Genomic DNA, 24,452 nt, shown 5'->3' on the forward strand with positions numbered 1-24,452 from the left:
GATGTAACTTCTTACCATGATTTTCCTGTTACTACCAGTAATGTAGATTATTCCTTAATATTTAAATTATTTATTTTCATCTGCCCTTTTAAGTTGCTGGTCAATGTGTAACCTTATGCAGACACTCTTAACAACCACTGTCTTAACAATCCATAAAGAGGTGTGTTGGAAGAGGTTTATCATTTTTGAGTTCTAAAATTTTTAATTTATTTTTCAGAAATTATTTCTTTCAGTCAACACAGTTGAATTTAGGTATGCAATTGGCATCAGCACATATCCTACCATTCTGTCCTCTTGTGCATTAAGATAACTGTGTATCAGCACAAACCTTGACTCCAATTGCTATAATTTTCTTCTATCAAGTTCATATCTGTACACTCTAAAGTTGATTTACCATGTCCTAATGTACTGATTCAGTTGATCAATTTTCATTTACATGATTAAACATTGCTGAGAAATTAACTCTACATTTGTACAGTTTCATAACAATAATCAATTAATTTCAATTTATTAAAAAACTCTACAGTTGTTTGAAATATGAAACAAAAACAAATAAATGCTAGAACACAGCTGATCGTGCAGCATCTGTTGAGAAAGAAACAGGTTTGATATTTTGTGTAGATGCTATTTCACTAGAACTCAGCTTAGAATTTTGTCTTGCTTAACTCTATTTAAAAATGAGTTTATTTCTATAAGATCTTATTTTCACATTCTTTCATCAGATTCTGGATGATTGTTCCATAATTTTTTAAACTTATAGTATTAAAGAAATTTGAGTTTCTTTTTCATTTTGACTACAAGCCAAAATGTGAAATGCCTGGATGCCAGTAATGTACAACTTGGCCATTTTGCACAGTGATGCTTGGGCAGTAAAATGAAAAGCAAAATGATATCTTTCAGGCTCTAGAATGGGGTTTCCAACACTGTTGGTCTCCAGCTGAAGTTTTGGGATCACAGGCACGGATGCAGCAAAGGCTGGTGTAGAGTTCAGATCAAGAGTTCACAGTTGTGTGCCCCTTTAAATCATCACGTCTTTAAAATAATGGCCATGGCTTTACTGACTGATCGAAGCCTGATTCTTTTTCTGAAAACACCAATGAAAAGTAGGTGATTTACCCTGCAAAATTCTACTCCAACTCCCCCTACCCTCCATTATGACACGCTGCTTGCCCCACCCTTTACCCTCACTCTGAGGGTCATAGCAATTTTCAAATATCAAAACAGTTTTGTAAAGGGGAGAAGGTTTGGGAAGCGCTGCTGTAGAAATGTTTTTCTTGTTGTATGCTAAGAGAAATTTCCAGAATCACTCTGCATTTAAGCTCATCAAAACTAATTTGATGTTGGCCACTACTGTCAGACGTTTTTGGATGTAGAAAACGAAGATCTCCATTTTATACTTACAGAAGGAATTCAACTTGTCAATGATGTTGCATTCTATTGTAGACATCCAGATTTCATTGCATAGGTTTTCCATTATCTTTCATCTTCTAATTGCACACTTCAGTTTCATCCACTTAATCCGACTAATCACATTTTAGTTTTTGGATATATGACTTTATTTTTTTCTTTGTGCAAAATTAAACACAACAGCTTTAGTAAAATAGTCTTGCTTAATATACTGGTAACATAAAAAGCATTTTTTTAACTTCATAGAAGGAAGTATTTATACATTTAGAATGGAATTCATGTTTGGTGAAAATATCAAGTAATTTCAATGGTATTTATCATTTTGAAAGTTCAGTGGTAAATTGTGTTATCTACTAAGTAGTTATTAAAAAAAACTTCAAAACATTCAGTGCATTTTTCCAGAAAATGCATAAAGATTCTTACCACCAGAATGTCTTTTACAAACCTTCTCTGCACTATATTTTGTCCATTCTAATGTTTGAAAAGTTACATTGTTAACAATGTTAGGTGCTAAATAATTTAAGCATTTAAACTTCATTTCAAAAACACTATAAAATTTTCGACGTTTTTAAAATTTTTATGCCAGATACTTTACTTGAGTTCAAGGTCATGAGTAACTTCTGAAAACGGATTTGCTGGCCTCTACAAATGAGTTAGATTTTACATCCTTATATCAAGGTATATATGACCAATCCTGGGCATCAGACAGAACGTTTTGATGAGGTCTTACTTTTGTATCCAAAGGAGAAAGAGGGAGAGAGAGTCGTGTTTTTTTGTGGCTAGCTAGTGTTCGTGTATCCTGGTGGCTAATTTATCTTCCTGTTTGTTCTACATAGTGTTTGTGGCAGTCCTTGCATGGAATTTTGTAGATGACATTGGTTTTGTCCATGGGTTGTACTGGGTCTACAAAATTCCATGCAAGGACTGCCACAAACACAATGTAGGACAAACAGGAAGAAAGTTAGCCACCAGGATACACGAACACCAGCTAGCCACAAAAAGACACGACCCTCTCTCCCTCGTAGCCCTACACACGGAAGAAAAAAAAACACCATTTCGACTGGGACAACACATCTATCCTGGGGCAGGCTAAGCAAAGACATGCCAGAGAATTCCTAGTAGCCTGGCACTTCAACCACAATGCCATAAACAAACACATAGATCTAGATACCATCTATCAACCCCTCAGAAAATGAACAGGAAATGACATCACCACAAACCCCAGGAACCCCATCCAGGACAAACATATAAATAGAAAGCAGGAGACAACAGCTTCGCTTCACTTGGAGGTCGCCACTGATGATGTTACCTAGCCAGGTAATGAAACGTCTGGATATCAAACCTACAGCTCAGCGAGCAAACCTACACCCTAGACAATGTTTTCTCCCTGGTGGAGAAGTCCAGAACTAGAGGGCATAGGTTTAGGGTGAGAGGGGAAAGATTCAAAAGGGACCTAAGGGGCAACCTTTTTTACGCAGAGAGTGGTGCATGTATGGAATGAGCTGCCAGAGAAAGTGGTGGAGGCTGGTATAATTACAACGTTTAAAAGGCATCTGGATGGATATATGAATAGGAAGGGTTTAGAGGGATATGGGCTAAGTACTGGCAAAGGGGACCAGATTAATTTAGGATATCTGGTCGGCATGGTCGAGTTGGACTGAATGGTCTGTTTCTGTGCTGTACATGTCTATGACTCAATGAGTAACATAGATAGGATGAACAGCCAAGTTCTTTTTCCTAGGATAGGGGAGTCCAAAACTAGAGGGCAAAGGTTTATGATCAGTGAGTAAAGATTTAAAAGGAACCTAAGGGCAACTTTTTCATGTGGAGTGTGGTGCACATATGGAATGAGCTGCCAGAGAAAATGGTACAATTAGAACATTTAAAAGGCATCTGGATGGCTACATGAATAGGAGGAGTTTAGAGCGATAGACCAAATGCTGGCAAATGGGACTAGATTAATTTAGGATATCTGGTTGACATGGATGAATTAGACTGAAGGATCTGTTTCCATGCTGTACAACATTGACTCTGTGGACTTGTAATCCACAGTTCTGGGATTCAGCACATTGTGATACAGAGATAGCATGCCAGACCAAATCAGACTCGCAAACAGTGAATTTGCAACTGAGTGTAATTAGAACATTTTAATGACCCTCAAAATTGCATAATTGTTCCTATCCAGATTTCCTGAATAACAGACATCAAACACCAAGTTCATAACTTAATCAGAAAGTAACAACTTATTATTCATAACTTTGGCAAAGCTAAACAAGGTTATGTAATTAAGTTTATGATTTGAACCCAATCTCCTCCTCACAGACAGACACAATTAAAGGATAAATTAGAAAGAAAATAAGAGTTGTAATTTGCCAGTCAAGAACCATTTCAATGATGAGTACCAGGTCTTTATGGAATTCTTGAACAATACATTATAGGACGTGGGATAGTATCTTGCATAAACTCCAAAGTCACTGTTCAATGCAAACAGTAGACTCTGAAGATTTTTTTTTGTTAAATATAAACAGGGATTCTTTTCTCAGATTCTATTCTAGTTCATTAACTGAATATAAAATGAGAGAGTAAAGCTTAAATAAAGCTTCCAAGTCCAGCAATTTCCAAGCACAAATATTTCTGCACAAAACTCCTGTCAAAACCAATTCAATCCATAATTTTCTCTTTCTTTTAAAACATTAACTATTGTTGACTGGCCACCACTAGCATTCCTTGATTGACCAATGCAACATTCAGCCTTCCTTGAACATAACATATCCGGTGCCAAACCATCTGCAGTGTTCTTAGAAGAATAATTAACCTGCAATTACCTTTCCAAACCAATTCCCAAATGCAAACATCAGTTGTTTGTTCTTTTTTAAAAAAAAAGCTGCTGTTCTAAATTCCAAGTTTGTTTCTCAACTTCACTTCACATTCCTAAACCAAAAATATGAAAAATAAAGAAAAACAGTAATTAGTTTCAACAAGTGCTATATATGAAATAAAGAAAAGAGAACAATAGCCTTGCCTTAAACCTTAATGTCTTTAATTCAGTCTTGATCATCAATTACAGAATGTCAGTGACACAAGATGAAAAATGCAATCACAATTAGTCACCAGAGATATTACAGTTAAACAGAATGACACTATATTGCCTTGGCATTGCATTGATGATAGGATATTAAGCTCACTTCAAAGGATCAAAACACAGACATGTCCTCAGAATGCAAAACAGTATCATTAATTTCGTGTAGCATAATAGGTTAGCCAGTCAACTGATTTGAATTCTGTACGTGCTGTTATCTGCAAAGGAGGATCCATTTAAAAATCTATTATTAACAAAAGTGCTTCCTTTTTTACAATCACAAAGCCTATCCTAGTAATAGGGTAGCAGTGTGGCTAAGAACTCTGTTTAACATTTTGGACATTAGTGTAGATCTCCACATAAACATTTCAAAGTCAAGATCCATTCTTATAAACCCTGCCACAAACTCCATGCCCGAGCTACCAATTGCTTCTTCTACATGCAGTCACAGAGATGCACAGCATGGAAACAAATCCTTGGGTCAACTCGTCCATGCCCATCAGAGACCTGAAATTAATCTAGTGCCATTTGCCACTATTTGTTCCAAATCCCTCTAAACCCTTCCTATTCATATACTCATCCAGATGCCTATTAAATGTTTAATTGTACCAGACTCCACCACTTCCTCTGGCAGCTCATTCTGTACATGCACCACCCTCTGCATGAAAAGTTGCCCCTTAGATCTCTTTTAAATATTTCCCCCTCACCATAAACCTATGTGGTTTAGTTTTGGACTCTCTCACCCCTGGGAAAATACCTTGTCTATTTATCCTATCCATGCTCTTCATGATTTTATAAACTTCTAGAAGATCACCCCTCAGCCTCCGACACTCCAGGTGAAAAAAGCTCCAGTCTATTCAGATTGTCCCTACAGCTCAAACTCTTCAATTCTGGCAACATCCTTTTTGAACCCTATCGAGTTTCACAGCATCGTTCCGAGAGGCAGGAGACCATAACTGAACATAGTTTTCCAATAGTGGCCTAACCAATGTCCTGTACACTTGCAACTCCTATACTCAATACACTGACCAATACAGGCAAGCATACCAAATGTTTTCTTCACTATCCTGTCTACCCGTGATTCAACTTTCAAGGAATTATGAACATGCATTCCAAGGTCTCATTGTTCAACAACACTCCCCAGGACCTTACGATTAAGTCCTGCCAGATTTGCCTTTCCAAAATGCAGCACCTCACATTTAGCTAAATTAAACTTATTCTGCCACTCCTCAGCCCATTGGCCCATCTGATCAAGGTCCTGTTGTACTCTGAGGTAACCTTCTTCAGTGTTGACTACACCTCCCAATTTTGGTAGCATCTGCAAACTTACCAACTATGCCTCCTATGTTCACATCCAAGTCATTTGTATAAATGATGAAAAGCAGTGGATCCAGCACCGAATCTTGTGGCACAACACTGATCACAGGCCTCCAGTCTGAAAGTTAACCCTCCACCACCACCCTCTGTCTTCTACCATCGAGCCAGTTCTGTATCCAAATAGCTAGTTCTCCCTGTATTCCATGAGAAATAACCTTGCTAACCAGTCTACCTCGAGGAAGCTTGTTGAATGCCTTACTGAAGTCCGTATAGATCACGTTCACCGCTCTGCCCTCATCAATCATCTTCGTTATTTCTTCAAAAAACTCAATCAAGTTTGTGAGATATGATTTCCCAAGCACAAAGCCATGTTGACCATCCCTAATCAGTCCCTGCCTTTCCAAATACATGTACATCCTGTCCCTGAGGAAGGATCCCAGCAATCACTTCCCTAGCTTCCCACAGAGATCAAGTCCTGGGGATTTATCCACTTTTATGTGTTTTAGGACATCCAGCACCACCACCTCTGTAATACTGACATTTTTGAAGATGTCATCATCTATTTCCCCACATTCTATACCTTCCATGTCCTTCTCCATAGTAAACACTGATGCAAAATACTTATTTAGTAGTTACCCCATCTCCTGTGGTTCTACACTCAGGCTGCCTTGCTGATCTTTGAGGAATTCTATTCTCTGCTCCTCTTGATTGTAATCATTGTGAAGCTCAGGGTCAAGCACTTTTTTGAAGAACCTTGTGTTGGGCATGCAGACAATGTGGCCCATTGGTGCGGGTAATGAAAGCATCCTTGTGGTCCCTAGTTCAAACAATATATAGTCTATTAGTTGCCAGTGCTTGGAACAGGGAAGTTGCTATAAGGTATGTGCTTGTTTCTCTGGTGGAGAAGATTATTTGTTCTGATTATGTCTATGTAATCTGTCAGGAGGAGGACTCCACTGGTGTTTATTTTTTCGACACACCTAACACACCTTTTAAACAGGTTTGCATTCCTCCCAACTCTGTGTCATTGAATTTGCTGAGGAGACCAATTTGGCTCCTTGGTGATGCAGAACAAAGCTAGGCTGGTGTAGAAGGTCTCTTTTGTCTCATCTGTTGTGTCTCAGATCAGGGTGTAGGCATTGGCAACTGTGATATATTCCTTCTGGGCCAGGGTGAGCCATAGGGTCATAAGGCACTCTATGGGAATTTGTTATGATCTCTGACTAGTTCTTTTCTTATGCCGACTCTGTACAGATGGTGGACGTCTTATGCTTGCTAGTCTAGAAGGTGTAACTACTGCCTAGTTCTTTAAGCTGGCCACCTCCTGCCAGTTGTCTTGCTCAGGATGGCAAAATCAGTGTTGCTTGCTCTGCCATTCAATACAATCATGGCTGATTTCATCTCTGCATCAGCTCCACTTTCCTGCCTGCTCCCCATAACCCTTCAACCCATTACAAATTAAAAATCCATCTGTCTCCTCTTTAAATTTAATGTCCCAGCATCCACTGTACTCTGGGCTAGTGAATTCCACAGATTCATAACCTTTTGAAAAGTCACTTTTCCTAATTTTTGCTTTAATTCTGTACCCTAATCCTAAAACTTTGACCTCTCACTCTAGATTGTCCCGCAAGAGAAAACATCATCTAGATGTCTACTTTGTCAGTCCCATTAAATACCTTGCATACATCAATTAAATCTCCTCTCATTCTTTTAAACATTCAGGAAATATAAGCTTTATTCATAAGACAAAGCCCTCACCTCTGGAATCAATATCATAGATCTCCTCTGAACAGCATCCAATGTAACTATTTCCCCCCTTAACTAACGGGACCAAAACTGAAGGTAGTAGTCCAGGTGTGATATTTCTAATGTCTACTAGTCCACTAGTCACTACCTACCACTTGGAAAATGACCTGTTTATTCCTCCTCTTCCCTTCTGTCTGCCAACCTCCTATTGTTTAAAATAAATGTGGATTTGAAACTTTAACTTTGTTTTTTCTCTGCAGATGCTACTTGACCTGCTGTGTTTCTCTAGCACTCTGTGTTTGTTCCTCACTATATTTTCTGCCCCTTGGTGTTTCTGAGTTCCAACCAAATAAATTCCCCTTCCCAAAGCTAATATCCTTCCTCACTATAGCAATACTTTCCTCTTTATCTGCTACCCTACTTCCTTTTTCTTTTCGACTTGCCTTCGTAAAAAACGAATATCCCTGGTAACACTGCAGCCACATCTATGTAATCCCAACTATATCATACCAGTTTATAATATATTTGTGTGACTAATTCATCCACTATATTGCAAATGCTCCATGCATTAAAACTCAAGACAGTAAGGCTTACCCTTTAATATTCTAAGTCCTATTCACTTTACTTGGCACTGTGACCCTGTTTTGATTCTTGCTGTTGGATTCTCTGCCTATCACTTTTCTTATTTCCTATTCTATCTCTTGACTTTGCCCTTGTTTTCCCCTCTCTTCTGTTTCCCTGTATAGGTTCGAACCTCCTGCCATTTTAGTTTAAATCCTCCCCAACTGCACTGGCAAATACAGCCCTAGGACATCAGATCCGGTTCTGGCCAGGTGCAAACTGTCCAGTTTTTATTGGTTCGCCCTCCCCTATAACTGGTATCTATGTCTTAAAAATCTGAAACCCTCCCTCTTGCACCATCTCTCCAGTCATGTATTCATTTGATATATCCTGTTATTTCTACTCTGACTAGCACGTGAAATTGATATTAATCCTAAAATCACTACCCTTGCTTCCTCACTCACTATATTCTGTATTTAGGACCTCATCCCTTTTTTTGTGTATGTTGTTGGTACCGACGTGTTCCGTGACCACTGGCTATTTACACTCCCACTTCAGAATGCTGTTCCAAGACATCCTTGAATCAAACACCCAGGAGGCAATATACCAACCTGGATTTTTGTTTTCTGCCAAGAAATGGCTATCCATTCTGCTTATGGTTCAATCCCCTATTATTGTAATCTACCCAGACTAATTCTTCATCTCCTGTGCAGCAGAGTCAACCATGGTTCAATGAATTTGGCTATTGATACCTTTTTCTGAGAGGGCATTTCCCCGATAGTATCCAAAGCAATATATCTGTTTTACAGGGGCATAGCCACTGATAATTCCTGCACTGCCTGCCTCGTCCTCTTACTCTGCCAGGTGGTCAACCATTCCCTCCCTGCTGGGTGGTCATCCATTCCCTCCCTATCTGTTGGAGTCTTAGCCTGTAGATTGACAAACTCTCTATTCACAGTACTCCCAGAAGCCTCCACACAGTATCTTCAGTATTGCTCCAGAAAAAAACCTCACATCCAGGAGCTACAGCATATTTCCTGCATGTGTTCTGGTGTCAGGAACCGGAAACTGCCCGATTTTCCACATTGACCTCTCCTTCCATGACTTACACCTTAAATTTAAACCCTTAGATTGCTCTTAAAATCAAATAATATTAATTTCTCTAGGGTCTTTCTTCTCTGAATCTCTGCACTATTGCCCTTACAAAGTATAAACCCAAAATAAAAACCTTAGAAACTCTTAGTTATGAAAATAGTATACTCACCTGATCTTACTCACCCAATCAGCTGCTTCTTCTCAGCCTGTCACTTTTTGACACTCTCCCTCGACTACTTCACTGAATGCTGACCATGGGACACTATCCACACTGCTTCAATGCGATGCTGCCACTCAACACTCTTCCCTAACTGCTTCACTGCAATGCTGACAGTGGGGACACCCTTCCAGATTTGGGATTCTCAACCCCTCTCTTCAACCAAGCGAATTTATGGAGGTAGCTGAATCAATCAATCCTACTGATTGATAAGGGAAGAAGAGAAACATTATTTCTGTACTTAGATTGAAATGCCGCTCATTTGTTAATCAAGTGTGCTTTATGTTTTCAGGCTTCGAGAATTTGGTGGAGGAAGTACATATGATAAAGAATCCGTAGCAATCATAAAACTGAACAACACAACAGTTTTGTATCTAAAAGAGGTGACAAAATTCCTTGGCTTAGTTTGCTTTCTTAGGGAAGAAAGTTTTGAGCGGAAAGGTAATCTTTGTTTATATTACAGAATAAAATTGCTCACAGTGATAAATATATCTAGTTCATACATTGTTGTGAAAACTACAATATCAAACAAATATGAATGTCCTCAAAATTGACATCTTTTTATTTTTCTAAATCAGTGATCTCTTTAAGGCTGCCATTCCAAAAACAATCTTTAAGCCATATTCTGTTTTTGTTCATTTTTCCCATTTTAGAGTGTTCTGTGATGGTAAAACAACAATTCATCTAAGAACTGACATAATCAATTAAAAAGTATTATAACATCAAGGTAAATTTTTTTAAAAAAAGGAATTAGCAAAAGCCTACCAACATCTTTGCAGGCACCGAGGGATGACCAATAAAGATCGCAGTTTCAGATTTTAAAAAACACTTTTTAAGTACTTAATTTCTGGAGTTGTGAAATTTATTGGTTGTCAGTGTAATTCTCAGCACACTCTCAGGCTGATAATCAATTTAAGATTGTCAGTCAAGTTGACAGTGTGGCACACTTGTGCATACTCAAAGCTATATATATATTTACACCAGGCCCTGTTCTCTGCAGACAGGGTAAAGCCTTGAACAGAGTCAACCTGTCTGGTTTAAATTTAAACAAAACTTAACAGATGTCAGTCATCATTTAGCTGATATATTCTTCATGCCGATGACTTTTCCAAGCCATTTGTAAACCAGGTAGCACACTTTTCTTATAATTATAAAGTTGTTGTTCCCTTTCAATTGGTATTCTTGTGGTTTGTGCAGACGATTGAAAGATGACAAACTTCAACAAAATCAGCGTTTCTTTTTCACCAATATCTAGGAACTGAGCTCTTTTGAGGCATAATTTACAGTTGTTCTGTACTTCTGCTTTCTAGTTCTGCTTTCTCAGTACAAGTTAAATGTCCATACATTTAAGAAGCAGACTTGGCAGGATTGTTGATGCTGAATAGAAGACTTCAGCTTCTCATTTAAAACCATAAACCGTTACACATTCACATTTTATATCATTTTAGGTGCAATTTTTTTTGTTTTGTCTTTTGGTATATACCAAGATTATATATTTTTTTCTTTTTTTTACACAATAGGTTTGATAGACTACAATTTTCATTGTTTCCGTAAAGCAATTCATGAGATTTTTGAAGTTCGTACAACCATGCTCAGGTGCCACAAACAGCACAGAGGACTGCAACGAAGCAAACTGGGAACTCCCAATGGCACACTTGGACTTCAGTCATAATGACTGCCATGCTCACAGTGTTTCTGGTAGCATATTCAGTAATGTTTAGTAGATGTACTGTGAGAACAATGCACTGATATGCATGAAGATAATGCTCAGGATATTAAAGCTGATAAATAGCTCTAAAGCAAGCACTTTGTAAAATGTACTGTATATACTCGAGTAAAAGTCAATCTCATGTAAAAGTCAACCCCTTATTTTTGGCCAAAAATCTGTAATTTTTCCATATATATCATGTAAAAGTCGACCCTAGTTCTTCACATAATTTACACTGACATAAGGCTTCAGATTTCTTCAGTTCATTATTGATCGAGCACTATAATTAGTATTCAGTTTTTGTATGGCTGTTCCACTCCACTCTGGGACTCCAGTCTGCTGGTCGTCCTGCTTCGTTCTGCCGGCTATCCTGCTTTGGTCTGGGATTCCAGTCCAGCCCTCGGCTGCACTGATGATGTCACTGCTGCTCCAAGGTAAGGTTTTTCAATTATAAAAAATGGAATACTTACTAATTCATTTTATTTTCTATTCTCTTTATCCAGTAATTACTATAATTCATTGTGTCTTTTTAAAAATTTGTTTAGAGATCAACTGGGCTTCTAATGATACAGTGAATTTTGACAGGCATGAATTTCAGTCACTCAAAAGTAGTATCCACGTAATAGTCGCCCCCATAAATTTAACCTTTAAATATAGTCTAAAAAATCTGACTCTGACACGAGTATATACGGTATATCTTTCTTTAGCAGTTGCTGAAAACCAGTATTATTATATGTAACTCCTATGTATTACAAATCGCTTTGTGGTTTGTAGCAGTTCAGTTCAGAATAAATTAAATTCTCCACAGCTACAGCTTTCTATGTTCATATGTCATGGGTTATTAGCAATATCAGAGAATGTTCCGATTTTTCTCTGTTACCGTCCTAAATAGGGTCTCTATTATAAGGACGTTCTTTCAGAGGTGAGTACTTCATTAGGTAACAACCCTGTGCTTTTTAAATGTGTTACGGGCCAGACCAAATCCCCTCAAAACATATTAAGAAGATAGCTTTAAAATAAGAAAATGTTAGAGTCTAGGCTAAGTGTAAGGTGTTGCAACAAACCAGATGCAATTCAATTGGTCAAACTACTCAACTTTAAGCAAAACACACTTGTCTAGGATCAAAATCTCTAATTCCAGGTTGGGTTGAGGATTATTGGACTCAAAGGCAATAAGTGGTGAGATTTTTTTTAAATTTCGGATGTTGCATTTGATTGGATTCAAAAGGGTGTGCATTGTGTATTAATTGCTCTTTCAGTCACTGCGAGTTTTCTGGGGGTGGAAAATCTCACTTTGGGAGTTTTACAGAAAGTGAGCAAGGCAAAGCTTCTTGAATTGGCAGACAAGTTGGAAATGGGGTTGCCGTTGTCTGTGTAAAAAGGGAAGGTAATTGCAGCAATAGTTCGACATTTCCAAATGCCAGAAATGCCATTGGAATCTTTGGAAATGGCTAAAATTCAAATGCAAATGAAGCAGCATGAACATGAAAAGGAAAAGTTTGAATTATGATGGAAAACAGAAGAAAAGCTAGGAGAATAGAATAGCTCTAGCAGAGGGAAAAGAAGAGAATATCCCTGGCGGAATAAAAAAAGGAAAGGAAGGCCCTAGCAGAAGAAAGGGAAAAAGACAGATTTTGAACTTCAGAGGTTAGAACTGATAACTCAAAGTCAACTTAAAGTGATGGAGGTAGAGATAAAAGATAGGGGTAGTGATGAAGTCAGTGATGGTGAGCAAGTATTCCTAAGTTCATTAAGAAGGATATAGAAATCAACGTTTGTGAGAAGATTTTTTTTAGATTAGATTAGATTACTTTACAGTGTGGAAACAGGCCCTTCGGTCCAACAACTCCACACCGACCCGCCGAAGCGTAACCCACCCATACCCCTACATTTACCCCTTACCTAACACTACGGGCAATTTAGCATGGCCAATTCACCTGACCTGCACATCTTTGGACTGTGGGAGGAAACCGGAGCACCTGGAGGAAACCCACGCAGACACGGGGAGAACGTGCAAACTCCACACAGTCAGTCGCCTGAGACGGGAATTGAACCCGGGTCTCTGGCGCTGCAAGGCAGCAGTGCTAACCACTGTGCCACCGTGCCGCCCACTCGGGTGCTCGTTGTAGCTCGGGTGCTCGTTGTTGTGGTTCTGTTCGCCGAGCTGGGAATTTGTGTTGCAGACGTTTCGTCCCCTGTCTAGGTGACATCCTCAGTGCTTGGGAGCCTCCTGTGAAGCGCTTCTGTGATCTTTCCTCCGGCATTTGTAATGGTTTGAATCTGTCGCTTCCGGTTGTCAGTTCCAGCTGTCCGTTGCTGGACAATACTACTATTATAGGACAAGCCAAACAGAGAACAGCCAGGGAATTCCTAGAGGCATGGCACTCATCCACAGATTCAATCAATAAGCACATCGATCTGGATCCAATATATCGGCCACTGCAGCGGACAGCTGGAACTGACAACCGGAAGCGAGAGATTCAATCCACTACAAATGCCGGAGGAAAGATCACAGAAGCGCTTCACAGGAGGCTCCCAAGCACTGAGGATGTCACCTAGACAGGGGACGAAACATCTGCAACACAAATTCCTAGCCCGGCGAACAGAACCACAACGATATAGAAATCATTATCCGTCTCATTTGAGAAAGTAGCCAAATAAATGAAATGACTGGTGACCACGTGGGTATTGTTGTCCAAACAAAATTGGTAGGTAGAGCTAGTGAGGCATTTGCATCATTATTAGAGGAGGTATCTGGGGAGCAGAATGAGGTGACAAAAGCCATCTTAAGTGCATATGAGGTGGTACCAGAAGCCTACATGCAACATTTCAGGAATCTAATTTTGATGTAAAATTTTACTCTTGATCTGATTATACTTGTATGGGTAGTCCATCTCTGGGGAAAAAACTTGAGTAACTCTTCTGATACTGCATAATGGAATGGTCTTTGGAAATCTGGTAGACACAACAATTATGGTCAACAAATACTAATTCCCACATTTTATTTCAGGTAGCGGTTCTACACAAGCAAATAAGATTCTTTAAAATTGTTCCTCGAATGAAAGGATCAAACAAAAAGTAATTTTGATAGGTGGATAAGGGCATTGAAAATAGATCAAACATATGGTGCTCTTAGATGATTATTTTGGAGGAGTTCAAAAATTCACTTCCTGAAGTAGTGAGAACTAGAGTAGAAGAGCAGAGAGTTAAGATTGCAAGATTAGCAGAGGAAATGGCAGATAAATCAAAGTTTGGCTTCCAGCATCAATTGGTGAGGGATAGAAATTGGGGAAAAGAGAAATCTTAAGGTGGTAAAGAAAAATGAGATCTCATTGAAGATAGTAAAAATAGTTTACCACAGAGTAAAAAGGAAAGCCTTGAGGGGGAAAGAGATGTTTAAAAAAAAGTTCAGGTGTTTCCACTGCAATAAAGTAGGCCACATGAAGTTGCAGCCACATGGAGATGCACTCATTCAGGCAATGGAGGTGTATTCCATCATACTCCTGGCTTAAGGCTTGTGGATGGTACACAGGCTTTGGGGAGTTAAAGTGTGTTAATTGCAGTAGGATTCCTAGACTCTGACCTACTTTTGTAGCCATTGTATTTATACAGCTAGTTCAAAATTGAGTAAAAGCTACTTCCTTTTCAGTGATTAGCATTGATATACAACAATGCTGTATGCTTACTAGACAGTATATATAAATCAAATGTCAAGTATAATATGTAGATTATGTAGCTGGCTGTTTTTATTATTCTGATTCAAACCGTTAAAGCAAATGCTGATTTAGAAAAAATCAGGCTCATATGTGGCTTTTAAACAAATTAATATATTATTGAAATTTTGAAAATATTTCATGTAGGTGCAAAACTTACAAAATTCTACAGAAGCCAGGAGACTGATCAAGTTAACCAATGTGCATGCCCAATCTACATAATGAGGGAAGTTCTACAATAAGACCACCTACTTGCATTGCTTCCTCATGTGCGTTTGCTCGAAGCATATTTGAGGTCTGTTGCCATGTTTGATAATAAATTTAAACAACTGAAATTGATTTAATAGTTCTGCAACTTGTTTTGAGCTTGGTACAGCAAAAATTGGAGAAGATGATGCTCTTCTAGCTAAGAATACAGTTGTTCACTTTTTTGTTTCTCTACATAGTAATGTTTCTTTATACTCCACTGTAATTTTTTCTTTCCCAATTTTTTTCCTTTGCCACTTGCTTCATTCTCATCCAACTTATCTTCTCTTCACCATTTTCCCTCTGCTCATAATTTTCACATTTTCTAATATTTACCTTTTTTTTTGCCTCTAGAACAATTTTTCATGCTCCCCCAGTCTTGACAACAGATCACTGTCTTACAGGTATTTTAGTTCCTCCTCTTTTTCATATTTCAACTGGAGTTGTGAATTTCTGCCTAATGCATAAAGCTCGTTCAGTTAAAATTTCCTGCTGTACATCTGTCCCAGTGCTACTTCTCACTAGTTTCTTACTAGTTTCCTCCCTTTACAGTCATCTTTGAGATTTTTTTAATTGATGTATTTTTCTTTCCTTTTGAGTCATTGCCAATTGTCCATTTTATCATTTTCCTATGCTGAAATTCCATTTTGTGTTTGTGATTTCTCAGTCATTTGTATTAGATGTCCATAGCGGATATCTGCAATTCTTACCTCACCCTCTCTCTGCTACCCCACCCATTTCCACAAAGTATTTTTTTAAACCATTTGAAGGAGGATGTAGGTGATGTTTTTTGCCGTTGCGAGTCTGTAAGCTACATGTATCTTAAAAACTCAAAAAGGACCATAAACAAAGTTGGTACGCATATAGGGACCAAGAAAAAAAACAAATAAGGTTTAGGCAAAATTGCAAATTTGGATCCTAGACATTTTTTCTTATAGGATCCATTTGTCAATGTTGTGAGATACAGTGAATTTACATTTTATTTTAGTGTGTTTGGGTTATGTGATTTTAAAATATGGTTGGTTGTTTAAAATATTGTGGATTTCTCAATGGTACAATTTGTCACAGCTGTCAAACATGCAGAGTTTTCAGAGCAGGTGGTTGGATGTGGGTTGGCCTGAAGCCACTTCAGTAAGATAGCTCTTATAATTACAGCTTTGTAATTACAAAGCATTAGCCAGTCAGGGAAAACCCTCAAACAGCTGTGTATAGTTAATACGATAGAGTAAAGAAAGCATGGTATATGTGTATACACTAATGAATACCACCTTCATTTGTCTTTTGTTGTTTTCTCTCCCCCATGCTGATTCTCCTTAGGAGGGAAGAATGTCCAGTCACATTTGTTTCATTTTAACATCTTTGTTAAATGTTGGTAATTGTTTTCCCGCACCGTTGTCATTTGTGCAGCATCAGATTGGACATCAGCTTTTTGAACTTGCAAGACTGCATTTAACTGAGATTGACACCTGAAATATTATTGACCAGAATATGAGAGAAGCTGCTCTAGATGTTCAGTCAAACTAAAACACTCAGTTTTAGAATTGTAGATTTTAAAATGTATCCTTTCCTAGGATGTGGACAATCCAAACTGTCCTTGAACTGAGTGGCCTGCTAGGCATATCAGACAGGTAAAAACAATGACTGCAGATGCTGGAAACCAGATTCTGGATCAGTGGTGCTGGAAGAGCACAGCAATTCAGGCAGCATCCGAGGACAGGCAAAATCGACGTTTCGGGCAAAAGCCCTTCATCAGGAATAAAGGCAGAGAGCCTGAAGCATGGAGAGATAAGCTAGAGGAGGGTGGGGGTGGGAGAGAGTGGCATAGAGTACAATAGGTCAGTGGGGAAGGAGATGAAGGTGATAGGTCAGGGAGGAGAGGGTGGAGTGGATAGGTGGAAAAGGAGCTGGGCAGGTCGGACAAGTCCGGACAGGTCAGGGGATCGAGTTTCTGGAGGTTAGAAGCTAGGATGAGGTGGGGGAAGGGGAAATGAGGAAACTGTTAAAATCCACATTGATGCCCTGGGGTTGAAGTGTTCCGAGGCGGAAGATGAGGCGTTCTTCCTCCAGGCGTCTGGTGGTGAGGGAGCGGCGGTGGAGGAGGCCCAGCACCTCCATATCCTCGGCAGAGTGGGAGGGGGAGTTGAAATGTTGAGCCACTGGGCGATGTGGTTGATTGGTGCGGGTGTCTCGGAGATGTTCCCTAAAGCGCTCTGCTAGGAGGCGTCCAGTCTCCCCAATGTAGAGGAGACCGCATCGGGAGCAACGGATACAATAGATGATATTAGTGGATGTGCAGGTAAAACTTTGATGGATGTGGAAAGCTCCTTTGGGGCCTTGGATGGAGGTGAGGGAGGAGGTGTGGGCGCAGGTTTTACAGTTCCTGCGGTGGCAGGGGAAAGTGCCAGGATGGGAGGGTGGGTCGTAGGGGGGCGTGGACCTGACCAGGTAGTCACGGAGGGAACGGTCTTTGCGGAAGGCGGAGAGGGGTGGGGAGGGAAATATATCCCTGGTGGTGGGGTCTGTTTGGAGGTGGCGGAAATGTCGGCGGATGATTTGGTTTATGCGAAGGTTGGTAGGGTGGAAGGTGAGCACCAGGGGCGTTCTGTCCTTGTTGCGGTTGGAGGGGTTGGGTCTGAGGGCGGAGGTGCGGGATGTGGATGAGATGCGTTGGAGGGCATCTTTAACCACGTGGGAAGGGAAATTGCGGTCTCTAAAGAAGGAGGCCATCTGGTGTGTTCTATGGTGGAACCCCAGGAGGAGCGGTTCCACCATAGAACACACCAGATGGCCTCCTTCTTTAGAGACCGCAATTTCCCTTCCCACGTGGTTAAAGATGCCCTCCAACGCATCTCATCCACATCCCGCACCTCCGCCCTCAGACCCAACCCCTCCAACCGCAACAAGGACAGAACGCCCCTGGTGCTCACCTTCCACCCTACCAACCTTCGCATAAACCAAATCATCCGCCGACATTTCCGCCACCTCCAAACAGACCCCACCACCAGGGATATATTTCCCTCCCCACCCCTCTCCGCCTTCCGCAAAGACCGTTCCCTCCGTGACTACCTGGTCAGGTCCACGCCCCCCTACGACCCACCCTCCCATCCTAGCACTTTCCCCTGCCACCGCAGGAACTGTAAAACCTGCGCCCACACCTCCTCCCTCACCTCCATCCAAGGCCCCAAAGGAGCTTTCCACATCCATCAAAGTTTTACCTGCACATCCACTAATATCATCTATTGTATCCGTTGCTCCCGATGCGGTCTCCTCTACATTGGGGAGACTGGACGCCTCCTAGCAGAGCGCTTTAGGGAACATCTCCGAGACACCCGCACCAATCAACCACATCGCCCAGTGGCTCAACATTTCAACTCCCCCTCCCACTCTGCCGAGGATATGGAGGTGCTGGGCCTCCTCCACCGCCGCTCCCTCACCACCAGACGCCTGGAGGAAGAACGCCTCATCTTCCGCCTCGGAACACTTCAACCCCAGGGCATCAATGTGGATTTTAACAGTTTCCTCATTTCCCCTTCCCCCACCTCATCCTAGCTTCTAACCTCCAGAAACTCGATCCCCTGACCTGTCCGGACTTGTCCGACCTGCCCAGCTCCTTTTCCACCTATCCACTCCACCCTCTCCTCCCTGACCTATCACCTTCATCTCCTTCCCCACTGACCTATTGTACTCTATGCCACTCTCTCCCACCCCCACCCTCCTCTAGCTTATCTCTCCATGCTTCAGGCATATCAGACAGCAGATTTAACATATTTCTAAGGGTCTGAAGTCACTGGTTTATAACTCAAGATGAGTTTTTATGACAATTTATAGTTTCACAGTTACTATTACTGGGGAAAACTTTCAATACCAGACATTGAATTTAAATTCCACCAGCTGCTGTGATCCCAAAGCATTAATCCAGCCCTCTGGATTACTAATGACAATAGTACTAAGCCACTGTTTCCTCCTAGCCAGTGTTAAGAATTCAATTATCTCACCAAACATATTCTACATATCAGTTGTCACCATGTTCCTCTTTTAACAGTTATAGATAGGGTTAATGATAGATGGCTTTTGCCTACGATGAGGCATGTCAAGACTAGGGGGCACATTATTAAGGTGAGAGGAGAGAGATTTAAAAAAGACATGAAGGGCAAATTTTTACACAAAGGGTGGTTTTCATGTGGAATGAACTTCCTGATGAAGTGGTGGATGTGGGCACAATTGCAATGTTTAAAAGACATTTGGATAAGTACATGAATAAGAAAAGTTTGGAGGGCTTGGGCCAGGAAAAGGCAGGTGGGACTAGTTTTGTTTGGGATTATGTTCGGTATGGACTGGTCGGATCAAAGGGTCTGTTTCCGTGCTGTGACTCTATGACTAAGTAAACACAGTGCACTTGAAGTTATTAATTTAAGGCAAAGAAATAAATGGGACCAAGTATCTGCAAATCTAATCTAAAAATCTCAAGATAATTTATTACCTATAATTTTGTTGTTTTCTGGACACATCTCAAAGGAACAAAGTTATTGTTAAAAGTATTTTTTCCAAAATAAAATGGTAAATCAATTGCAGTGCCAGCTTATCTATCTACCCTTGTACTGAATTGAGGAAGCCTGGCTAGTTACCTTATATCTTATAACCATATCTTCAGCATCCGAACAGTTCATTTTACAATTGTATTCAATTCATTCATGGAAGGTCTTTGCTGAATGCTTATTTATTGCCTATCCATAATTAACTGGAGGAGAAAGTGATGGTAAGCAATCCCTCAGTGCTTTTGGTAGTGTGTTCAAGGACTTTAACCTGATGACAGTGAAAGAACGATGGCACAATGCTGAGGAATCCCTACAATGATATACCAGGACTGAGAAGAACCACAGACATCCTTCGTGTTCAGTGTAAACTGGTGAAGAGAATGAACCGTGAAGGTGGTGGATCAGGTACCAGTCAAGCAGGCTGCTTCGAGCTGGATGGTGTCAAGTTTCCTGAGTGTTCTTGAAGCAAAATCCATCCAGGCAAATGGAGAGTATGCCAACATATCCTTGATTTATGCCTTGTAGATAGTGGACAGGCACTGTGAGACAGCAGGTGAGTTAGTCACTGCAGAGATCCTAGCCTTTGACTCTTGTTGCTACAATATTTATGTAGCAGTCCACTTTGTTTCTGGTCAGTAGAAACTCCCCAGATGTTGACAGAGAGGAATCCAGCAATGGTAATGTCATTGAACATTATGCGTGCTCGTTCAATTCATTCTTGTTGCAGATGGCTATTGGTTGGTACCAGTGTGGTGTAAACATTACTTGCCACTTACTGGCCAAATCATTGTGTTAAGGGTTCAGATGGAGAGGCATTTGTTAAGTGTGTACAAGAAAATTTTCTGATTCAGTCTGTGGATGTACCTACTAGAGAAGGTGCAAAGCTTGACCTACTGTTGGGAAATAAGGCAGGGCACATGACTAAAGTGTCAGTGGGGGACCACTTTAGGGCCAGCGACCATAATTGTATTGGTTTTAAAATAGTGATGGAAAAGGATAGACCGGATCTAAAAGTTGAAGTTCTAAATTGAAGAAAGAACAGTTTTGACAGTGTTAGGCAAGAACTTTCAAAAGCTGATTGGGCACAGATGTTTGCAGGTAAAGGGAAGGCTGGAAAATGGGAAGCCTTCAGAAATGAGATATCAAGAATCCAGAGAAAGTATATTCCTGTTAGGATGAAAGGAAAGGCTGGTAGGTATAGGGAATGCTGGATGACTAAAGAAATTGAGGGTTTGGTTAAGAAAAAGAAGGAAGCATATGTCAGGTACAGACAGGATAGATCGAGTCAATCCTTAGAGTATAAAGGCAGTAAGAGTACACTTAGGAGAGAAATCAGGAGGGCAAAAAGGGGACATGAGAGAGTTTTAGCAAATAGAATTAAGGAGAATCCAAAGGATTTTTACAAATGTATTAAGGACAAAAGTGCAACTTGGGAGAGAATAGAGCCCCTCAAAAATCAGCAAGGTGGCCTTTGTGTGGAGCCACAGAAAATGGGGGAGATACTAAATGAGTATTTTGCATCAGTATTTACTGTGGAAAAGGACATTGAAGATATAGAATGTAGGGAAATAAGTGGTGACATCTTGAAAAATCTCCACATTAGAGAGGAGGAAGTGCTGGATGTTTTGAAATGCATAAAAGTGGATAAATCCCCAGGGGCTGATCAGGTATACACTAGAACTCTGTGGGAAGCTATGGAAGTGATTGCTGGGCCTCTTAATGAGATATTTGTATCATTGATAGTCACAGGTGAGGTATGGAAGACTGGAGGTTGGTTAACGTGGTGCCACTGTTTAAGCAGGTTGGTAAAGACAAGCCAGGGAACTATAGACCAGTGAGCCTGTCGTCGGTGGTGGTCAAGTTGTTGGAGGGAATCCTGAGGGACAGGATATACATGTATTTGGAAAGGGAAGGACTGATTAGGGATAGTCAACATGGCTTTGTGCGTGGGAATTCATGTCTCTCAAATTTGATTGAGTTTTTTGAAGAAGTAACAGAGGATTGATGAGGGCAGAGCGGTAGATATGATCTATATGGACTTCAGTAGGGTGTTTGACAAGGTTCCCCATGGGAGACTGGTTAGCAAAGTTAGATCTCATGGAATACAGGGAGAACTAGCCATTTGGATGCAGAGCTGGCTTGAAGGTAGAGGACAGAGGGTGGTGCTGGTGGAGGGTTTTTCAGATTGGAGGCCTGTGACCAGTGGAGTGCCACAAAGATTGTTGCTGGGTCCTGTACTTTTCATCAATTATATAAATGATTTGGATGTGAGCAGAAGAGGTGTAGTTAATAAGTTTGCAGATGACACCAAAATTAGAGGCATGGTGGACAGCGAAGAAGGTTACCTCAGATTACAACGGGATCTTGATCAGATGAGCCAATGGACTGAGAAGTGGCAGATGGAGTTTAATTTGGATAAATGTGAGATATTGAATTTTGGGTAAGCAAATCTTAGCAGGAAGGGACAACCTTTTCATGCAGAGGGTGGTACGTGTGTGGAATGAGATGCCAGAGGAAGTGGTGGAGGCTGGTACGATTACAACATTTAAAAGGCATCTGGATGGGTTCATGAAGGGTTTTGAGGGATATGGGCGAATTGCTGGCAAGTAGAAGTAGATTAGGTTAAGATATCTGGTCGGCATGGACATGTTAAGTTCTGTTTCTGTGCAGTACATCTCTATGACTTGTACACTTAATGGTAAGGACCAAGGGAGTGTTGCTGAACAAAGAGACCTTGGAGTGCAGGTTCATAGCTCCTTGAAAGTGGAGTTGCAGGTAGATAGGATAGTGAAGAAGGTGTTTGGTATGTTTTCCTTTATTGATCAAAGTATTGAGTACAGGAGTTGGGAGGTCATGATGTGGCTGTACAGGACATTAGTTAGGCCACTTTTAGAATATTGCATGCACTTCTGGTTCCCTTTCTATCGAAAAGATGTGGTGAAACTTGAAAGGGATCAAGTCTGAGGGGTGAACTTTTTAGAGGTTTATAAAATCATGAGGGGCATGGATAGAACAAATAGGCAAAGCCTTTTCCCTCGGGTGGGGGGAGTCCAAAACTAGAGGGCATAGGTTTAGGGTGAAAGGGGAAAGATATAAAAGATTCCTAAGGGGCAACGTTTCATGCAGAGGGTAGAACATGTATGGAATGATCTGCCAGAGGAAGTGGTGGAGGCTGGTACAATTGCAACAATTAAAAGGCAGCTGGATGGGTATATGAATAGGAGGGGTTTGGAGGGATATGGGCCAGGTGCTGGCAGGTGGGACTAGATTGGGTTGGGACATCTGGTCAGCATGGACGAGTTGGACTGAAGGGACTGTTTCCCTGCTGTACATCTGAGTCTAAGTTCAAGATCAATGTGCAATCAGCAAACATGTGACCCTGTGTAATGAAGCTGAGGTGATACATCTCCAACAGGCACAACTTGTCCAGGGATGCACTAAGTTCGAGAATACTCGCTATTACTTTTGAGTGTTGTCAGAGCTCATAGCCTTCCGCCGTTTCTCGCTATCACGTGGTCAATTGATTTGGTTGGAAACTGTGATGCTAGGGAACTCTAAAGGAGGCCGTGATGTATGATTGACTCGGCACTTGTAAAGTAGACCAATCGTGTAAGCAATCTTAGCGAGTCCACAATTAGCAAATAATATTGTCCCTTGTTTGGGTTGGAACATTCCAGAACATCCTTTACACAACATGGGATGGAGTGCACTTCTATCCGAAACAGTATTTCTCCGAGATATCCTTGTTCAATATTTTGGGTTTTTTTCTCTAAATAAAGTTGACGACTTTCGTCTGTCGAAAGAGGATGCTGAATCAATGGTGATATTACAAGCTTCGCTGGTTATTACTGTCAGTCTTCCTATTTACAAAGTTCGATGTGCTGTACTTTTGAGTGTGTATGTTCACCAAATGCACTCCCATAAATTTGAATGGTATTGCGGGTACGCTGTGATGATTTTAAGAAGGGAGTCACGGCTTTAATTGATTTGGTTCCGGTCCCGCCTGGAAACTGGAAGGCGGTACCTTTATTGCGCGTGCGCCGGAACCACACGGTTAACGCCACGTCACAAAAAGGTCAAGCCTCCGCTCGCGCTGGAAGGTTTGGAGAGCAAACTGTTCAAACCCGGCGCGCGCCCGCGGCCTGATTAACGCATTGTCCGCGAGCCCCGGGGTCCAGCCTGGGTCAGAGGGCGGGCGGGCGTGTGTGTGTGTGTGTGTGTGTGTGTGACGGTGCTGCTGTGTCCGCGAGCCTCGGTGGTGGTGGTGGGGTCACAGCGTTTGTGACCGCGATCCCGGAAAGCGGCTGTGCCGCCGCAAACTGACAACATGGAGGGCCAGTACAACCTGAGGAATCCGGGTAAGTGAAACGTCCACACTGGAGTGTGGAAACCAGAGACCGGTTCGTTCTTCCTTCCTTCCTCCCTCCGGTTTATTCTTTCCACACATCCCACCCCCGTGAGTGTGCGCGCGTGCGTGTGTCTGAGATGCCGTCCTGCTCCAGCCCATTTCCCCCCACCCCCCCCCCCCCCCCCCACCTGTCATAACCGTTGAGACGACACTGCTGCTCTCCTGTCGCAGGCCTCTCATTTTCTGAAGAAGGGCTTATGCCCGAAACGTCGATTCTCCTGTTCCCTGGATGCTGCCTGACCTGCTGCGCTTTTCCAGCAACACATTTTCAGCTCTCATTTTCTGCCCTGGTGTGTTGAAGGCCCGAGTTGTGCCTCACTCCTGAGATGCCTTCAGATTCCAGTTGCTGTTGCTCCTCGGTGCTTTGCTGGGCTGGCACCGAAGTTGTTTCAGGTGGCTTTAAACATCAATCCTCGATTC

General features: G+C 41.3%; 2 protein-coding genes across 3 annotated transcripts in view; both read left to right on the forward strand.

Moving 5' to 3' along the window:
- The window catches only part of LOC122548182 (ras-related GTP-binding protein D), a 31,238-nt gene extending 19,273 nt beyond the window's left edge, over nucleotides 1–11,965 (forward strand). The window contains exons 6-7 of the mRNA XM_087982264.1: nucleotides 9,715–9,863; nucleotides 10,943–11,965. Of these exons, the coding sequence (XP_087838390.1) occupies nucleotides 9,715–9,863; nucleotides 10,943–11,094 (301 nt within the window). The 3' untranslated portion in view covers nucleotides 11,095–11,965. The remainder of the gene's footprint in view (nucleotides 1–9,714; nucleotides 9,864–10,942) is intronic.
- An 11,844-nt stretch (nucleotides 11,966–23,809) lies between these two features.
- Nucleotides 23,810–24,452, forward strand: part of ube2j1 (ubiquitin-conjugating enzyme E2, J1) — a 40,088-nt gene continuing 39,445 nt past the window's right edge. For both annotated transcript variants that reach the window (XM_043686745.2, XM_087982265.1), the window contains exon 1: nucleotides 23,810–23,982. In XM_043686745.2, coding sequence (XP_043542680.2) covers nucleotides 23,952–23,982 — 31 coding nt within the window. In that variant the 5' untranslated portion in view covers nucleotides 23,810–23,951. The remainder of the gene's footprint in view (nucleotides 23,983–24,452) is intronic.

This window comes from Chiloscyllium plagiosum, unplaced genomic scaffold (assembly GCF_037043375.1).
Source record: "Chiloscyllium plagiosum isolate Xiang-an unplaced genomic scaffold, Cpla_swu_hap1 HiC_scaffold_3, whole genome shotgun sequence".
In the NCBI taxonomy this organism is placed as follows: domain Eukaryota; kingdom Metazoa; phylum Chordata; class Chondrichthyes; order Orectolobiformes; family Hemiscylliidae; genus Chiloscyllium; species Chiloscyllium plagiosum.